The sequence below is a fragment of the Cyphellophora attinorum genome (assembly GCF_001299255.1).
Source record: "Cyphellophora attinorum strain CBS 131958 chromosome Unknown Contig28, whole genome shotgun sequence".
NCBI classification, from domain to species: Eukaryota; Fungi; Ascomycota; class Eurotiomycetes; order Chaetothyriales; family Cyphellophoraceae; genus Cyphellophora; species Cyphellophora attinorum.
This window is the reverse complement of record NW_017253256.1, coordinates 176,461-192,143: the sequence shown is the minus strand read 5'-3', so window position 1 is coordinate 192,143 and position 15,683 is coordinate 176,461. Positions and strand designations below refer to the sequence as shown.

Sequence of the window (15,683 nt, the reverse complement as noted above, 5' to 3'; positions counted from 1 at the left end):
GTTCCTGATGCGGAGATCGGTGCCAAGAGATAAAGCTAGGCTTTTGTCTTCAACAGAAGTCTGGCGGAAGTCTAGGCGGAGCGGCCGCGATGACTGTGTCTTCGAACCTCGTTGATGTTAACGGAGAAAGTCCTTACTTAGTTTCGTGTTCCTTGAGATATTTCACAGCATCAAGGCAAGTTGTTGAGGGAGTGGAAAGGGGGAGCGACTGGACTTTCTGTTTCGATGAGCTTTCCCCGCATTGAAGCGTAGCGAGGGCAGTTCTCCTTCCAACTTTCAAGAACAGGAAAGAGCATGATCTACCATGGGATGTGCGAACTCTACTCTTTGGAATGGAGATGGCCGCAGCAATACGGCATGACTCGTTGCGAAGACCTCTTTGCCATCCCATGGTGTTAACGCCATCGCTATGTAATGATTGCAGTGTAAGCCCTCCGCAGGAAACTGTGACAGAACCACTCGCCGGTCTCGCGACATAATACAACAGGTTCGCCACAACGCCTACTAATCGCCCTGATTCATTCTCAGCAGAGCTCCCGCAGCATCAGCCTTAACAACACTGCTGGTCAACTGCTTTGCCTTGGCACTCAGCATTATCTTCTCACCGGGGGCCCTCCCTGCTGCTGACCTGAATGAAGCATGCGGACTGCCAGGGGGACTGCTCAATTGCATTGGCGTTCGTGGTGCTATTTTTGCCTTGTCTGCCCCGATATCCTCGTCCTGCCTGGCCGCCTTAGGCCGAGGCGTCTCGTCCGCACCGTCCATGCTCGCATCTCTTGATCGCGGAGGACTACTTGGCAGCACTGTCTCGCTCTCTGCGACCTCGATGTGCTGCGGATCGACTGTCATCCTCGCCGAGAAAGCCGTTGGCACTATTGATGGCATGTATACGTCGCTAGATCTCGTACTGGCCGCTTAGCCTGCATGGCGGCTTGGACACGCCTGATGTGAATTCGTGTTTCTGGCGAGGGACGTTGGGGTGCGGCGGGCGAGGAGGAGGGCATGGGCGACGAGGACATCGGGTAGTCTTCGTCGTCTTCGTCGTCGTGGTTGAAGTGGGTTCGGCGAGCTGAAGTTGGTGATTTCAGGCGTGAGAAGGGCACGGTGGTCTGATTGGTGGTCACTTTGTACATCGCGAGTTGGAGTCGGGTGCGAAGCTGGGCCGCGGCCTGTGGTAGATCGATGTCAGATGAGTCCCTCACGGAGGAGGGATTTGCTTACCTTCTTTGCTATGCTCTCTTCCTCGGGCTGTTCTGTCTCAGGTGGTTGCTGGATGGCACTTTCTTCTGTAGCTGGCAGTGGTTTGAGGTCGTCCTGCTGGGACTGATCGAAATCAACGAAGCTGGACATGCCAGCACTGAGTTGTGACAGGCTTGGTAGTAACAGCGGTCGTAGTCCTGTAGGCTGAGAAGCGTTCTGCGGCATAGGTACAGCACTCTGGGGTATGTTAGCTCTCGTATATCATCCAACGATGACCTGATTACGCACCAAGCTTTCGCGTGTATGCTGGCTCAATTCTGCTTCCTCGATGATCTCAAATGTGGTCTCCACAGGAGCCGCTTCCTGCTGGGACTGCCGGACTAGCATGCTGGCTGCGTTGTCGGCAGACGAGTCCTCGTCTGCGTCGTTCAGAAATGACAGTATCTGCGTGCCAGTGGACCGCTGCGAGTCGTCTGAGTCGACGCGCTCTGCATCTTCCACCTCTTCAATGCTTCGCTTTAGCCCGGCCTTGACTGACTGAGACTGTCTCTGCTGGTTCTGATGTGAGACATGACTGTCCTTTGTTGGCTTTGTGAGGCTTTGTTTGTAGATGGGCGTGTTGGTAGGCTTGTCTCCGAGCACGCGACGCGTGGGGGAATCGAGCAGTGGCATTGTGCTCTCTAGGGACCGAGCAGACTTGCGAGTGTCTCTCCCAGACAGTCTCGTGCTGTCTGTCGTGTGCTCGAGCGGACTTCACAACACCCAGTGCAAGCGAATGACTGATATTGTTGATGTCCGTGCTGGTAGAATTCCTGGCTCAAGGAAGCAGGCGAAAGATCAAATGAGGGACTGCTCTGCTCATGTACCATCAGATCAGTAGCAGGCAAGTGACATGAAGAACGCCAACACCACGAACGCGACCACACCAACCCTCATAACCCTCGAGGTATTTCGTGACAGACACTCCACCGACACGCTCCCAAACATTTTCGCGCCAGGCGTCACTCCATGGCTTGACGCCTAAAAAGAGCCTGAGCTAGCTGCTTTTCGCCTAGACAGGACCCTGCCTCGGCTTGTAGGCGGGACAAGCCGCCCCCGGGTGTCCACACGCGAGTCGCGTTTGTGGATCACAACATCACCACCAGCAATTTCTGTGGCGGCGAGATCATCTCCGGACGTGATGGAGGTGGTTGCTCGAGGGTCTCAGGGGCTTACGATTCTGTGCTCGGCGGAAGATACTGTCTCGATTGTGTGCGATTGCAAGGAGCGGGACTTAGACACATCAAAGCATCACGATTTGGAGGAATGACCTGGGAATCAATGGTTGCAGTGTTCTTATCCACGGAAGGTTATAAGTATGAGCACTTCTCACATCTGCGTACTTCGCAACTTCACTTCGATCACGCTGAGGATGCTTCCCTCCGGCTTCTGGACCGCTACGATCTCCAGCCTTTCGTCTGCAGCTTTCAACAATTGAGTCCACTGCTGCATATCTCGCTCGGCGCCGTTCATCATCTGCATCATCGAAACATCGCGTGTTCGAGCCGTTGCTTCATGACGAAGACCTTTGCCGTAATAGTCCACTGACGCCGGCCCAACGTCGCCTTCGCCCACGGCTATGGTCGAGAATGGCGCTGGCACAACGATATTGTTCATCAACAGTGTCTTCCCTGATCCCTCCAGACTCGGCACTAATGCCTGCAAGATCCGAACCACATCCTCATCCGGCCAGTTGTTGAGACATTGCCTGATGAAAAAGACATCTGCTTGCTGGCCCTCCGGCTGAGGTTCGAAGAAGCTGTGTGCCTGAAATTTAACCCTATCTTCCAGTTCCATAGGTATAGCCGGAGCTCTAACAATCACACCCTCCAAGTCTTGCACTGTGAACCTCAGATTCGGCAGCCTCTCAGCAAGATACACACTGACGAGTCCGTGGTTGCCACCAAGGTCAACGACATGAGTACCTGCGGGGAGAGCACTCCAGTCAAAGCCGTTCAGGACGTGCTGCACTGATGTTTCCTGTGCCGCAGTGTTGTTGCGCATGCCGGCTGCCAGGCGCTTGCCGAGCTCGGGAGCTTGTGCCAGGTAAGCGAAGAAGGGCAGGGAGGTGTTGTGGGCGAGCTGGAATGCTGTCCTTGCCGGAGCTTCAGTGCCTTCCCGTAAGGCGTACTGGGCAGATCTCGACATCTCCACGATCTTCGTCGTGGTAGGAAGGACCGTCTCGGTCAGAAACAGCATCGTCTGCCCCAGCGCCTCAGAGGAACGGAAACCAGCTGAGATCGCCGTGTGTTGGATGTGTCCTGGTGTGGGCTCATAGAAGAATCCGCCCGTCATGGCTAGTCGGGCGATACGGGTGAGCTGCTGCACTGGTACGTTGGCGATTTCTGCCAATGCATTGTACTCGATACTCCCGTCGAGCGGTACATGATCGGCAATCTGGAGATTTGCGAGCCACCGATAGCTGGCTAGTTGCTGGGTGTATATGGTGTTGTTCAGGTGGAAGTCGCTTGGTGACATGACGAGTTGCTGAAGAGCAGTCGTTGCTTCGAGAAGAGTGGTTTTGGCGGCGGTGATTTCGGCCGGTGCTCCATCTGGCAAGCTAAGGAAGCCCGCCGTGGCAGCTCTGGTGGTTTCAGGCTGGCGAGCTCGGTGGAATCGAGCAAGTTGTCTCGCAGCATCAGCGGCCTTTTGCGCGAGGACCTCGATTGATGACAGGGACATTGGTTCTTCGCTGCCATAGAAATCCTGGTTGGTCAACATCTTGGCTCGGCGTTGACGAACGACGACTCACAGTAGCGTTGGAAGGAGAAGGCTCTGATGTCGAGAAAGCAGGCATCATATCACTACGAAGGGCCTCGTATTCCCTGCGAATCTTCTGCAGGCCAGACAACCGTCCAACACGCAGGTCTCAGCTGGTCTCGTATACCTCGTGCATGCCAAGAATCTCGCAAGGTTGTGGCGGCTATCAGCCACATCCACCTCCCCGGTACCGCTGACTGGAGAATGCTCACTCGCAGATCGAAGCACGTCCGCCGCTCTTTGAATTCGTTAGCAAAGATGCCGCAAGGCAGCGCACATTTGGAGGACCACCGCGCTCATATCTTAACCAGCATTGAATAAAAAAGTGCCAAGCCATCGATCTGGATGCGCTCGTTGCCGCAGCTTCCAGACTGGCTAGCACGTTCTATCTCGAGATGAGGAGTGCGAGGGCCTCCCCTATTGTGGGTAGGCGGGCATGCAGGTAGGTTCGTAGGGTAGGCCGGTGTGTATCGGTCAAGGGTCATTCTCGTCACCAACAACTGAATCCAAGGCAAAGAAAGCAAAAGGTCATTGTCGCAGTCCACAATGCCTTCTTTGTCTTTGCGCGAGGCATCACAGAATGCCTCTTCTCTTGCATCTAAAGAGCGAGTAGTGGTCAACTTGCGTTGAACCGTCCCTCGTTCCCACAAAATCCGCTGACACTCCAGAACACCATGCAGATCGACTGGCAATACATCGTTATCGAACTACTTACCTACATAGTCTTCTGCATAGTGTACATCTGGACGACGGTTCTGTGGCTATTAGCGAAGATCCCACTCTGGCCGTACATCCTCACCGGTATAGTCCGCGCCATCGAAGCGCTTGTGGGATCCGTCATGCAGATCGCCTTCTTCCTCCATCGCGAGGGCCGAGAGCCTGCTGCTGCTGCTGCTGCCGCTACTGCTGGTGGTGCTCCTCCTCCTCAGTCGTCACTAACACAGACGAAGAAGTCAGGTGGATGGTGGCCCTTCCGACGCAAGACCATACCAGAACCCACATCTTCGGAGCACACATTGCCCCCTCACGCGTTGTCGAGCAGCGTCTATCACATCGCCGACACCGACACGACAGCCGAAGAAACGGTACTGAAGGGTCCCTTCCCAGAACACATCCGTGCCGCTCTGGCAGAAATCGACTACGCTAGCCCACACCTCGTTCACGCGAGTCACTTCCTCCAGAAAGCCAATGCTTGGAACGAGGTAGGAACCTGGGTCGCTGCTGTCACCGGTCTCAACCCGGAGATCACAAAGATGCGGAAGCAGGTCTTGGGTACGATCAAGGAGTGTAAGGGGCTGGTAAGCGAGCTTCTGACCGGTAATGCTAACCAGTCGCAGTTGCAGTCGTGGTTGCTGACGCTTAGGGAGACGCTGCACTGTGTGGAGAGGCGGAAGATGAAGGCGTGGGGTTCAGGATTGAACTTGGAAGTGGTGAGTGTGGAAGATTTGGAGGAGGAAGTCTGGGAGATGAAGAACGACGTCGATGCCTGGACGGGGGTTCTGAGGGGTTTGGTTCAGGTAGCGCGTGAGGTTGCTGCGAGCTGGTTCACACGGGACTCGGCTGATGCCTCAGCGCCGCCTGACTACGTTGCCAGCGAGGTCGAGGCACGAGTCGCGCGTCAGATGGCGCTTATCTGGACGTCTAGTCTGAACACCGTCCTCGGTGATTTCAAGGTCGGTATTGATGCGGCCGCCGGGGACTCTGGAGGATTCTATACGTTTTTGACGCTAGAGGGCGACGTAGTCCCTGCCTGCGAAGTCGCGAAGTTCGTTCCGCGAGAGTGTCTGCCCGTCGACTGGCTGCGTCGGCCAGCGGCGAGAGAGAAGCCGGCGCTGTTGAGTCGAGCGCGATGGAGAGGCGTCTTCTCCCGCTAGAGGAGTGCACACTGGTAGTTGACGTAAGATGATCGATAAATCAAGAAGCAAACCAGCGTTCCCTATCCCTAATCATGTTTGTTGATGTGTACCGTGTGCTGACCCGGGGGAGCGTTTCGCATTCAGGGCGACGATGAGTCTGCGCCGTGGCCTTCAATTGAGCACTCAATTCACTGTCGTTAAGCAATCTTGTTGAAATTTCCCATACCTCAAGTAGCCCTGTACTTCTGCGGACGATGATACGTCTTGCAAATATATGTACCACTCTGAGTGAAGTTCCCGCCGCAGTCCGTGCTATTGTTTTCGCTCTTCAGGGTTTCCCCACAAATGTGACAGCCAAAAGGACATACGCACAGATGGCTGCTGAGGTTGACCGCTCTCCAGCATTACATCAATGCGATGACCTTTGATAGCGATTTGCCGGGGTGTGAGGCGCTGAGAAGACCGGTTGACATTCGTCGGGGAAATGCAGGCCGGATGACACGCCCAATGCTCGCAGGTCACCGGGAAGACCGGATGACAAAGCCACTGTACATTTGATGACAAAGAGCGAATGGCGATAACGTCTATTTCCGCGTGGGACAATCAGACCGGTCTGGATCCTTCGGCCTACGCGACTTGCGGTCTCTTCCATCGTCGAGCCGTAAAGCGTGAGCTGACCCTCAAATGTTGCTCCAAGTGTGTTGCCAGCTTCGGCGAGGCGCGAGAGATACAAGGTCATGGGATTTGCAGCATCCCCAATGGCTCCGGTAGCCCAGCCCCTATGCGAGTGATTAGCAAATCCTTTGCGAGCTGGATTTCGTACGGTATGACTGAGGACCATGGACGCAAGTCAGAAGCACCTTCCCTGTGATCAGTGTCATGAACGACGCGTGCGCTGTCGAACGCGTCCTGGAGGTTCGTGTGAAGCATGCTTCTCGGCGAGGATAGAATGTACTCGAACGCTTGTGCGGAAGAAGCGAGGCCCGAAGAAGGCAGGAACGAGTCGTTCGATAGATCATTCGGCAGTCAGGAACGACAGCGCGGGATCAGGGCTGGTAAGTAGCGACGGACACGCTGTGCAAGCTGGTCGCTTGCTACAGATGGAAGGCACATCCCCGGACGTACTACATCGAGGCGTCCTTCAGACTCGCATACCTACCGACAGTGACAATAAGGCTGGACAGCTGTTCACGGTCAGCGAGCTGGCCGATTACGTCCTCAATCAAACCTCGGGAGATAGTATTCACAGCGCCGATGTTGCGATACAAAGTCCATCTCGTCCACCCATCTTATCGCCTCCCATTCCTTCCGGGCAAAGGTCAACCTTGACAAGTCCTCGGCAGCCTTCAAGCACTCCGACACTGAGTGACAGCCATCAGACTCAGAGCCTCTTTCGCTCGTCGTCGAATGCTTCGGACTTCTCCGCAGGCCTCGACGGCGCAAGTCTGGCCGTTGCAGTCGGTCTACCTGTCCGCTATGGACCAACCATCCTCGAATGCGTTGAAGTCTACTTCGGTAGCCTCTATCATGTCGTAAATGTCGTCCACGAACCGTCGTTCCGACGACTGCTTGCACGACCTTCGCAACTCAGCCTAGTCCAACGATGTTTTGTATTAGCATTCTGCGCCGCATCTATCCTACGCGAAGCTTGCAAACATGGCGAGGCGATCAGCGACGATGTCAAAGAGAAGGGAATACGGTTCCTGGAACAATGCTTCACCTTGCGAGCGAGCATCGACTTCATCGAGGAGCAGACACCTTTGGTTGTGACAATGAGCTATTTTCTCCACCTTTCGTCAGCTTGTCTCGAGAAAGTCAAATCATCAGGACATTTCCTTCGGGAAGCGATCAGCTTCGGCATGGGCTTGAGCTTGCATGAGCGAGAGCAGCCGAATAATCTGTACGACGCAGACTTGATCTGTGCACGTCGTACGCTCGCTCTCCTCAGCGTCACGGAGCGTGCTATGGCGGTTCTGATTGACGTGCCAGCAATATTGCTCCGCACGCCACCTTCTCTGCCCTCCGTCTTCTTCGATGCAGAAGATGCAAATACACTCGACGCTTTCGAATGCCTCTATAGCCTCTTCAGCCTCCTCAACCCTACCATTCTCGGCTACTGGTCCAGTGGCCGGCTCGAGAACGAAGCTCATAGAGACACCCTCCGCGATATGATCGAAGGCGTCCAACACCAACTTGCCAGCCGCTCACTCATTGACAGACCGCTTCCAGATATTCCAAGAGCTGATATTCTGGTCACACAGCAATGGCTCCGATTAATCCTTTGGCAGATCTCGAACCGTCTCAGCTTGCTGTCGACTCTATCGCCGGATCCTGCATTCACATATAATTACCCGATCCAAATCGCCAAGGATCTCTGTCTGGTCCTGGAATCGTTGACTGAAGACGCGATAGCGCACCATCATTTCAGCATCTATTGCAAGATCTTCGAGATCGCATACTCGTTGATGGACATTTTGAACCTGGCTGGACGGCAGAAAGATGGTCCTGGTGTGCACGAACTTCGGGTGCTTTTCGGCATCCTTGCCAATACTCCTGTCACCAGTATGTGGTACTCCAAGATTCTCATGGAAAGGACCATTGCTCAAGAGCCAGTGTGATGAATGATCACGGCAGTGTATCAGACCCCATCACACTACCTCAGCCATCGGCCTGACCGGACTTTCCTCATCCGGGGTGATTTGATCAGCCTGAAATGCATCAACTTCCCCAGACCTGAACTGTCTGGCAGAGAGCTTCAGTTCGAAGCGCCTGTCCAACTCCGCAGGCGAGAGACCTTTGGGCTCGGGGAGGCGAAAGTAGGTCCAGAATATCCACATCAGGCACGTGACAGCCCAAACGAGGCCGGTCTTCCCACCAAGGTCCCATGCCAAGGGATTGAGCATCTGGGGGTTGGCAAAGCTGGCAGCGATATTGCTGAGATTGTATGAGATCCGGGCGACAACAACGGTCTTGATCCGTAGTCGAGTCGACGACATCTCTGACACCAGAGTATATGCTATTGGGCCGATGGTAAAGTCGTAGGTAACGACGAACAGCATCATCAGAGCCGCACTCGTGTAGGCAATCTGCTCTTCCTCAGGCTCAAACCCGAGACCGCCGATGACAAGCAGGAGGAGAAACATGACTATCAATCCGGCGAGGTACAAAGTACGGCGTCCGTACTTCCGCGTGAGACTCCACGATCCGATGGTCGCCACTACAGCGACCGCGTTGGTGGCGATGCCGAGGTTGAAAGCCATGTTCGGTGAGAACCCTCCTGCAACCCGGAGAAACCATGCGACGTTACTGCAGAACCATATACCGCAGACCACTTGTCCGATCCAGACAAAACATGCAATCTCGGTGCGTCTCAAGTTCGTGCCACGGAATAGCTCCAAATAGGATTGTCCTGACACTTCCTGACATTCCGCCTCATCCGTCCGTACAAGCATGCTCAACTTGCGCTCGATGTCTTCGGCTGCCCAGTCACCGGACGACAGTCTCTCCAGGGATTTCCTAGCAGCTTCAGGGTAGCCGTTTTTGACGAGCCATACGGGACTTTCGGGGCAGATCTTGACGACGATCAGGATAGGAACTGGAGGATCCCGTTAGCGAGCGGCAGCGATAAGACTGCGGTGCTTACTTGGCCAGACCCACTGAAGGGCCCACGGCAGTCGATATGACCATTCACCAGTTATACCCGAAGATCCTCGGAGGACTCCCAGTGCAATAAGTTGCCCCAGTGCCCAGTTCGCATTCACCCAGGTTGTCAATATAGGCCGAAGAGGGATGGGGGCTATGTCTGACGCATACGTCGCGGCAAGCGCTTCGAACGCACCCCAGGGCATGCCTGCAACGATTTCTGCTGCGAGCAGCATTCTGATATTCTGGCAGAAGACGAAGATGAAAATGCTGCACATGCTTAACACAAGCGCAAGGCCGAGTGTCTTGCGATAGCCGACACGATCGCATATGAAACCAGCAAACAACAATCCGATCGATTGACCTGCCTGCATACCACACTGCAGCAAAGCTTGCCACAGTGGCGGGAGCTGGTACGTTCCATCGCCGACTGGCTCTCCGAATCGTTTGTTGAACGCTTCGAGCGCATAGAAGCCGGGCAGTAGCGCCTATCAGTGTCAGCGAAAGCACCAAGTAAGTGATCGACCACAAGTAATGCACAAAGCGGCTTGGCCAGTCGCCAGGTTGAGGAAAGCGCCAAAGCGCCTGGCACGACTCACAGTATCGTATCCCTCCATAATGAGCGCGGCAGAGATGCTACATTCGTCAGCGTCATGGCTCCTGCAGGGTCGACGGCAATGCTCACCAGACAGAGTAGAACACAGCCCAACGATAGAGCTTCACGGCCTGCCAGATTTTCATGCCATGCTCAGCATCTGTGGCGGCTCTAGCGGCGTCGGCTTCAGAACTTGCGGCGACTGCCATAGTCGGGTTCGGGTTGGCATGGCATTCTCTGTCTACAATGGATGTGCTAGTGTCTCGTGATGAAGAGCTCCCTACAAGCTTGATCTCCTCGGCGGTCTCTTTGAGTGGATTCATCGTTGCTCACTGTCGACGTGATCGGGCTGTATGGGACTGTGGTGGAAAGAAAGTTAAGACCGTGGCGCCTCATGCCTGTGCTGATCATTGACCGATCTTGCGCAGCAAGAGCACCTACCTAGGCACTCCTCGGAGCACATGCGGCTAACCGGTCCGCACCTACTCATTGCGCTTTGGCAAGAGTCAGAAGACCAGTCGAAAGCGAAGTTGTGCTCGAAGCTTCCATGTTGCAGGCTGACAGCAGCTGTTCGGACCATTGTAGTCACCACAAAGTCCAAATCAAGTCTCCTGCAGCGAGTCTAGACTACAATCGAGAGCAGATTTGTGGTTCGCAGCAAGTGTGAAGCCAGTCACGGCTGCGAGATCAAGCAGCGTTGCGGCTGAACCCGTCGAAGTGCTGGTGCTTGCATCGAATAAACTCAAGCTAGTCGCGCAGAGTCACTGAGTTGTCAACAAAGTCAGTAATTCAAGCAATGAAAAATGCCGAAACCTGGGGCTCCGCGTTCCTGACGCCGACCTTGCAGCGTCCTACAGCAGCCTCTTCCGATCATGCCGGCTTCAGCGCTGATCGCAGAGGTGCGACGCGGGGGACTGCACGAAGTGGTCGATGAAGAAGACAATGCTACTCCCAAGCATCCATGCATTTCTGTGTGACTTTGACACGGACTCGGGTCCAGAATGCGGGTGAGAATTCTCAATCGTCCTCGTCCCAGCTACAGCTGTGTTGACACAAATCCTGTTTAGGAGAGGCTGACTCCCGACCGTTGCGTTCACGTCATGTGCACATCACGGTTTGAAGTCTCCCTGATTTATACTTCATCCAGGTGCCACTAGCGCGTTGTGGGCAGATCTACGCCCAGCACCGTTTCGGCTCATTGCAATTATGACTCCCGCGTGAAAAGCCGCGGCTTTTGCTCCAGACGGACCTTGCCATTATCGCATGATCGCACGCATCCTACGAGATGAAAGCGGTGCTTGGGATCGGCGCATCCGCGCTTGTGCCAAGAGTCGTCGTCGGACCTTGGCTGCGTGGAGGACGAAGCGTGGCCTAGGTTAAGGTCACACAATGCTCATTGCTCGGCCTTTGTACCATGTCGACAACGACATTTTGTTTCGAGATCTCGGAGCATTGGCTTTGTCTCCATGGTCTCGAAGACAAAAGCACAAAGCGACGGCATGACACAGAAAGAAATGCTGACTGCTGCGTCTTCGGCATATAACCTGGAATGTCACCAGCAACACCTGGTCCGAGCTCCTCGTCCACTCCTCTATGGTTACCATGAGCTTAATTCGAAACAATCATCAGCCAAACTCAACACAGCAGCGCAGCCACAATATCATTTCGAATCAAGCTACAGCCATGGTCGCCAGACGTGGTCCAACACTACGCCTTATTATTCCTCCATTCGGTACACCTGTGGAAGCCTCGAGTCGGCCCGGCGCCACTCCCTTCCCACATCTCCCAACCAGTATCGACTCTTATACCGAACTGGCTGCCGAGGAAATGTCACTTGCCATGTTCGAGCCTTTGGAGCGGGTCCAGGCTCGCTCGCCTTGGAGCGAGGGAGCCGCGACTATCCAGGAGACGCCATACAGTATGTACCCTGACAGTTGGTCGCCCGACCCGAATGGTCCACGACCGCCTCTGTACCGGCCACTGACCAAGAAGCAGGACTCATTCGAGCCTTTGCCTCTTCCAGCTTTCTCCCCCTGTGCTTTAGGCGAGTGGCCGAATGGCAACGCTGTCTGTTCGCCGACACAAGAGTACGAGAAGGAGTCGAGTGACATGTACGGTGACGATGAACACTGGCTGGACGCTGAGCTCTGTGAACCACCTGCTATACTCGCCATCCCAAGTCTCGAAGATAGTCAGGAAGTCCACCCACCAGCATTCCGCTTCTTGTCTCCCACGACTGAAGGAATGATCGAGGACTTCCTTGCTGATCTCGACCTGCCAGACTTCGAGGAGGACACGTTGTCACTCTTGCTACGAGATACAAGCCCTGATGCTTCCTCAATCTCCAGCTCAGAGGCACTGTTCCGCCAGTTGCTGGGCGAAGTCAAACATCCTCAGCCCAACCATCCGCCAACCTTGCCACCCATCGTTACGTCGTCGGGCCTAATCCAGCTCACGTTCGACCAGCAGTCTCAGCCAAGCTTGACAAGTTCCGAGATCCTCTTCGGACCTCACAGTAAGTTTCCTGACTTGATCGATTGCCCCATCCCGCCAGAGTTCCTCGGGTTTGTGCCTCTCAAGAGCAGCGAGACTCTGTTCGACATTGACAATTTCGAGCAGTCCAATGTTCTCGAGCCCGGCGATCTGGAAGGCTCGTTTGACGTTGATGCCATCAATCAGGAAATTGCCGGAGCACGCGAGCGCGAGCAGTTATTCACAAACGGTGCGAAGCCTGCGAAGAACGAATGGCAGTGGTCTGACACGCCGATAAAGCAAGAATACCGCCAAGAAACATTGGACCGGCCGACAAGCACCCTCTGGAAACACGAGACGCCTGAAGCAGATATCCTAGCAGCGATTGCAGACTGGGTAGAATGGGAAGGTCGTCGCGCCGACTCTTGCTACAAGAAAGTCCTTGACAAAGTCATGGAGATAGTGATCTTCTCAGACAACTACGACAACCTCCTGTCTACACTGCAAGACGACAACGTTGAAGTCAGCGACACCGGGATCGTGCTCAAACTGGTTCATTTGATCAAAGTGAACTACCTGGACGTCAAAGACCTGGGTGATGGGATCGAGGCACCATTCACGACGTTCGGCGAGTTCATGCGCAAGGTGAAAAAGCTGATAGCTAACATTCAGACGCTCTTCCCAGAAGTGCACATCCCGAGTCTCGACGTCGAGTCATCTTGCTCTTCGAGCAGCAGTGACAGCTGGATTCCACACAATCCTCTGCCCATGTGGCCACTTTGGATCAGTGAGTTCGTCTCAGAAGAACCGCTTAAGTTGGACACATCAGAGGCCGAGGTTCTGAAGCGCCAAACGGAAGAGCTCGCTCGTGTCTTGCTCGAGCAGAAAGTTCTGGGAATCATTAAGCCGGAGGACGTGGAAGTTGAAGAGATCGACTGGAAAGCATTCTTTGCTCGAAAATCGAAGTCTAACGACTCGAAGCCGACGGAAGATGACGATCCGCCTGCGAGCTTGTTGGTTGACAAAGAGCACGGCTCGGACAGCACATCACCTCCACCATCGATCATCAGCAGCTCGGCGCCACTGATATCGCGTGCCTTCCCAGCTGCGTTCCCTTGGTTCAGTCCCTTGGATACCGACCGCTCGGAGTCATCGACTTCGATTCGGAAACGTGGGCGACCTACCTCGGTGGCATCGGATCGCTCCGGTGCCTTAAGCTCGACTGGTATCACTTCATCGGACATCGGAAGCCTCGACTCGTCGCTCGCCAACAGCCTCATGTCAGTGGAAATTACCAGTGGCAGCCCTTTGGACGCTAGTACCTTCGGACTGCCCCTTCCATCACCAGTGCCTGCCGAGCTCGGGGCCTTTAACGCTGATCTAGACGCCGTCAACGCCGAAAGTTCCGCTTGCGATACTCGATGGCACGACCTTACCCAGGAGTACATCCACACCGAACTTGACCGTCTTGCTGAGCAGACTGCCCTGGCTAACAAGCTCTCTGACGCTGTCGCTGATTTCTCCGCAACACACAAGGAGATCCAAGAGGTCCTCGATGATCAAATTCGGGACCTGGCTCATATTGCGACAGTGTACGACTCAGACGAGGCGGAGTGGCTTCTGCAGAAAGCGCTGGGTACTCGAGATCAAGTCACGCACTTCTACCGGTCCGCTATAAGCGCGGTAGCCGGTAATAGTATCGACTTTCTGCGTTTCAGTAAGGAACGCCACGATCAAGTCTCACAGCTTGTATGCAACTGGAACTCTCAGTACGATGATTTGCACTCGCTGATGATCGGCTACGACGCGCTGATGTCTGAGGACAAGGATCATGCCAAGAAGGCTGCGAGGAAGGCAGCCCGTGGCCTCCGGCGATGGGAGATGGGATTTGAGTATCTCGAGAACTGGAGCGCGGAGGATAGAGAGTCTCGTTAGGAGAATGTTTGTTGAAGATGCGCTTAAGCAGGTAAGGTAAGTATCTTGACATCCCCGACCACCCCTTAGTGTTATAGATTAATACACTCCTACTACCCAAAAAACGCTTTCGCTATATTGATCCTGTCTTCGCACTTAAATGGTGCTGCTTCGTAAAATGTTGATTGTGGACGGACAGATCTAGCTGCGCCTGCTCACTTGCGCACAAGCTCGACTCCCTAGACTGCAAGCGTCCAAGATCTTTCATACGGAGCACTGTTCCGCGACTTGTCCCTCGCACCCTGCGTGTAGGATCATGTTCCACATGGCAAGTGCTTCGCCATGTTGTTGCCGTTCGTCGACTGGTGCAGCGTCCACGGCTTGTGCGTAAAGTCCTGTTCGTCTGCGGCGTGGAATAGGCGTATATGAGCTACCACCGTGCCAGCACGATGAGAACATGGCCAATGGCGATACCCAGACAGAACCCAAGAAGCATCTCACCGATTGCGATTATAGCATCCACGACTCTGGCCTGAACCACCACGATTACATAGGGTCGAGAGCGCGTCCGAGTGGACGGAGCGGGCATCGTGAGGTGAGCTCGAGTCCTGCTGTTTGTGGGAGGAGGACTCGGTGGGTGTGAGGTGGAGGTTTCGGTGTGGTAAAGGGTGGCTGATTCTCTACGAGTTTCTCCAGGTCTGAGATGGCGCATCTGATCACTGACGTCGATAGATCGAGATTCTACCGTCTTGCTGCCTGTGCTCGATAGGTTGAAATGGCTGTACTTTCCCGACAGTTCCAATTAACCCAAGACGCTGCTGGTCGTCCATCACGTCGTCGCCAAGCCATGTCTTCACTACCGCCTGACCTCACCCTGACAACGCTCTCACTCCTCACTTACCTGCTCTTCACCTTCCCCGAAGCGAGTACCTTTATCAATTAGATCTCTGAAATTTGCTCCGTAACCTACCCCGAAAAGAAGGGTATGGTGCTTTAAGAACTAAAGTGCTTGCAAGTACATTTCATTGGGGTCGCTCCCTAATTTAAAACGAAAAATTTCTGAGAGTAACCTTTGAGTGTCTCGGGGGGTTCGCGCAGTAAGTCGTGGACTCCCCAATGTTATTGCTTTTTGTTTTGCTAACAATGACTGGAAGTGTCTGTAGAAGCGTGTTTCTGTTGAACTGAAGGTGGCTGTATGTTTTCGG

The 15,683-nt window shown here is 54.4% G+C and overlaps 6 protein-coding genes across 6 annotated transcripts; 3 read left to right on the top strand and 3 right to left on the bottom strand.

The window, feature by feature from the left end:
• Nucleotides 1-872: 872 nt before the first annotated feature.
• Nucleotides 873-1,872, bottom strand: AB675_11820 (uncharacterized protein; the record flags this gene model as incomplete). The annotated part of the gene is made up of 3 exons (XM_018140699.1): nucleotides 873-1,169; nucleotides 1,222-1,437; nucleotides 1,489-1,872. 3 exons carry the CDS (start codon nucleotides 1,870-1,872, stop codon nucleotides 873-875), a joined length of 897 nt encoding a protein of 298 aa, XP_017996734.1.
• Nucleotides 1,873-2,568: 696 nt separating this feature from the next.
• Nucleotides 2,569-3,960, bottom strand: AB675_11819 (6-hydroxytryprostatin B O-methyltransferase; the record flags this gene model as incomplete). The annotated part of the gene is made up of 1 exon (XM_018140697.1): nucleotides 2,569-3,960. One exon carries the CDS (start codon nucleotides 3,958-3,960, stop codon nucleotides 2,569-2,571), a length of 1,392 nt encoding a protein of 463 aa, XP_017996832.1.
• A 713-nt stretch (nucleotides 3,961-4,673) lies between these two features.
• AB675_11818 (uncharacterized protein) lies at nucleotides 4,674-5,873 on the top strand (the record flags this gene model as incomplete). Its single annotated transcript, XM_018140696.1, has 3 exons — nucleotides 4,674-4,800; nucleotides 4,957-5,297; nucleotides 5,337-5,873. The coding sequence occupies 3 exons, from the start codon at nucleotides 4,674-4,676 to the stop codon at nucleotides 5,871-5,873; spliced, it is 1,005 nt and encodes a 334-aa protein (XP_017996811.1).
• Nucleotides 5,874-6,955: 1,082 nt separating this feature from the next.
• AB675_11817 (putative sucrose utilization protein SUC1) lies at nucleotides 6,956-8,473 on the top strand (the record flags this gene model as incomplete). The annotated part of the gene is made up of 1 exon (XM_018140695.1): nucleotides 6,956-8,473. One exon carries the CDS (start codon nucleotides 6,956-6,958, stop codon nucleotides 8,471-8,473), a length of 1,518 nt encoding a protein of 505 aa, XP_017996794.1.
• Nucleotides 8,474-8,503: 30 nt separating this feature from the next.
• On the bottom strand, nucleotides 8,504-10,415 carry AB675_11816 (Maltose permease MAL61; the record flags this gene model as incomplete). The annotated part of the gene is made up of 4 exons (XM_018140694.1): nucleotides 8,504-9,450; nucleotides 9,499-9,985; nucleotides 10,097-10,133; nucleotides 10,183-10,415. 4 exons carry the CDS (start codon nucleotides 10,413-10,415, stop codon nucleotides 8,504-8,506), a joined length of 1,704 nt encoding a protein of 567 aa, XP_017996773.1.
• A 1,360-nt stretch (nucleotides 10,416-11,775) lies between these two features.
• Nucleotides 11,776-14,499, top strand: AB675_11815 (uncharacterized protein; the record flags this gene model as incomplete). The annotated part of the gene is made up of 1 exon (XM_018140693.1): nucleotides 11,776-14,499. The coding sequence occupies one exon, from the start codon at nucleotides 11,776-11,778 to the stop codon at nucleotides 14,497-14,499; it is 2,724 nt and encodes a 907-aa protein (XP_017996735.1).
• Nucleotides 14,500-15,683: the final 1,184 nt, after the last annotated feature.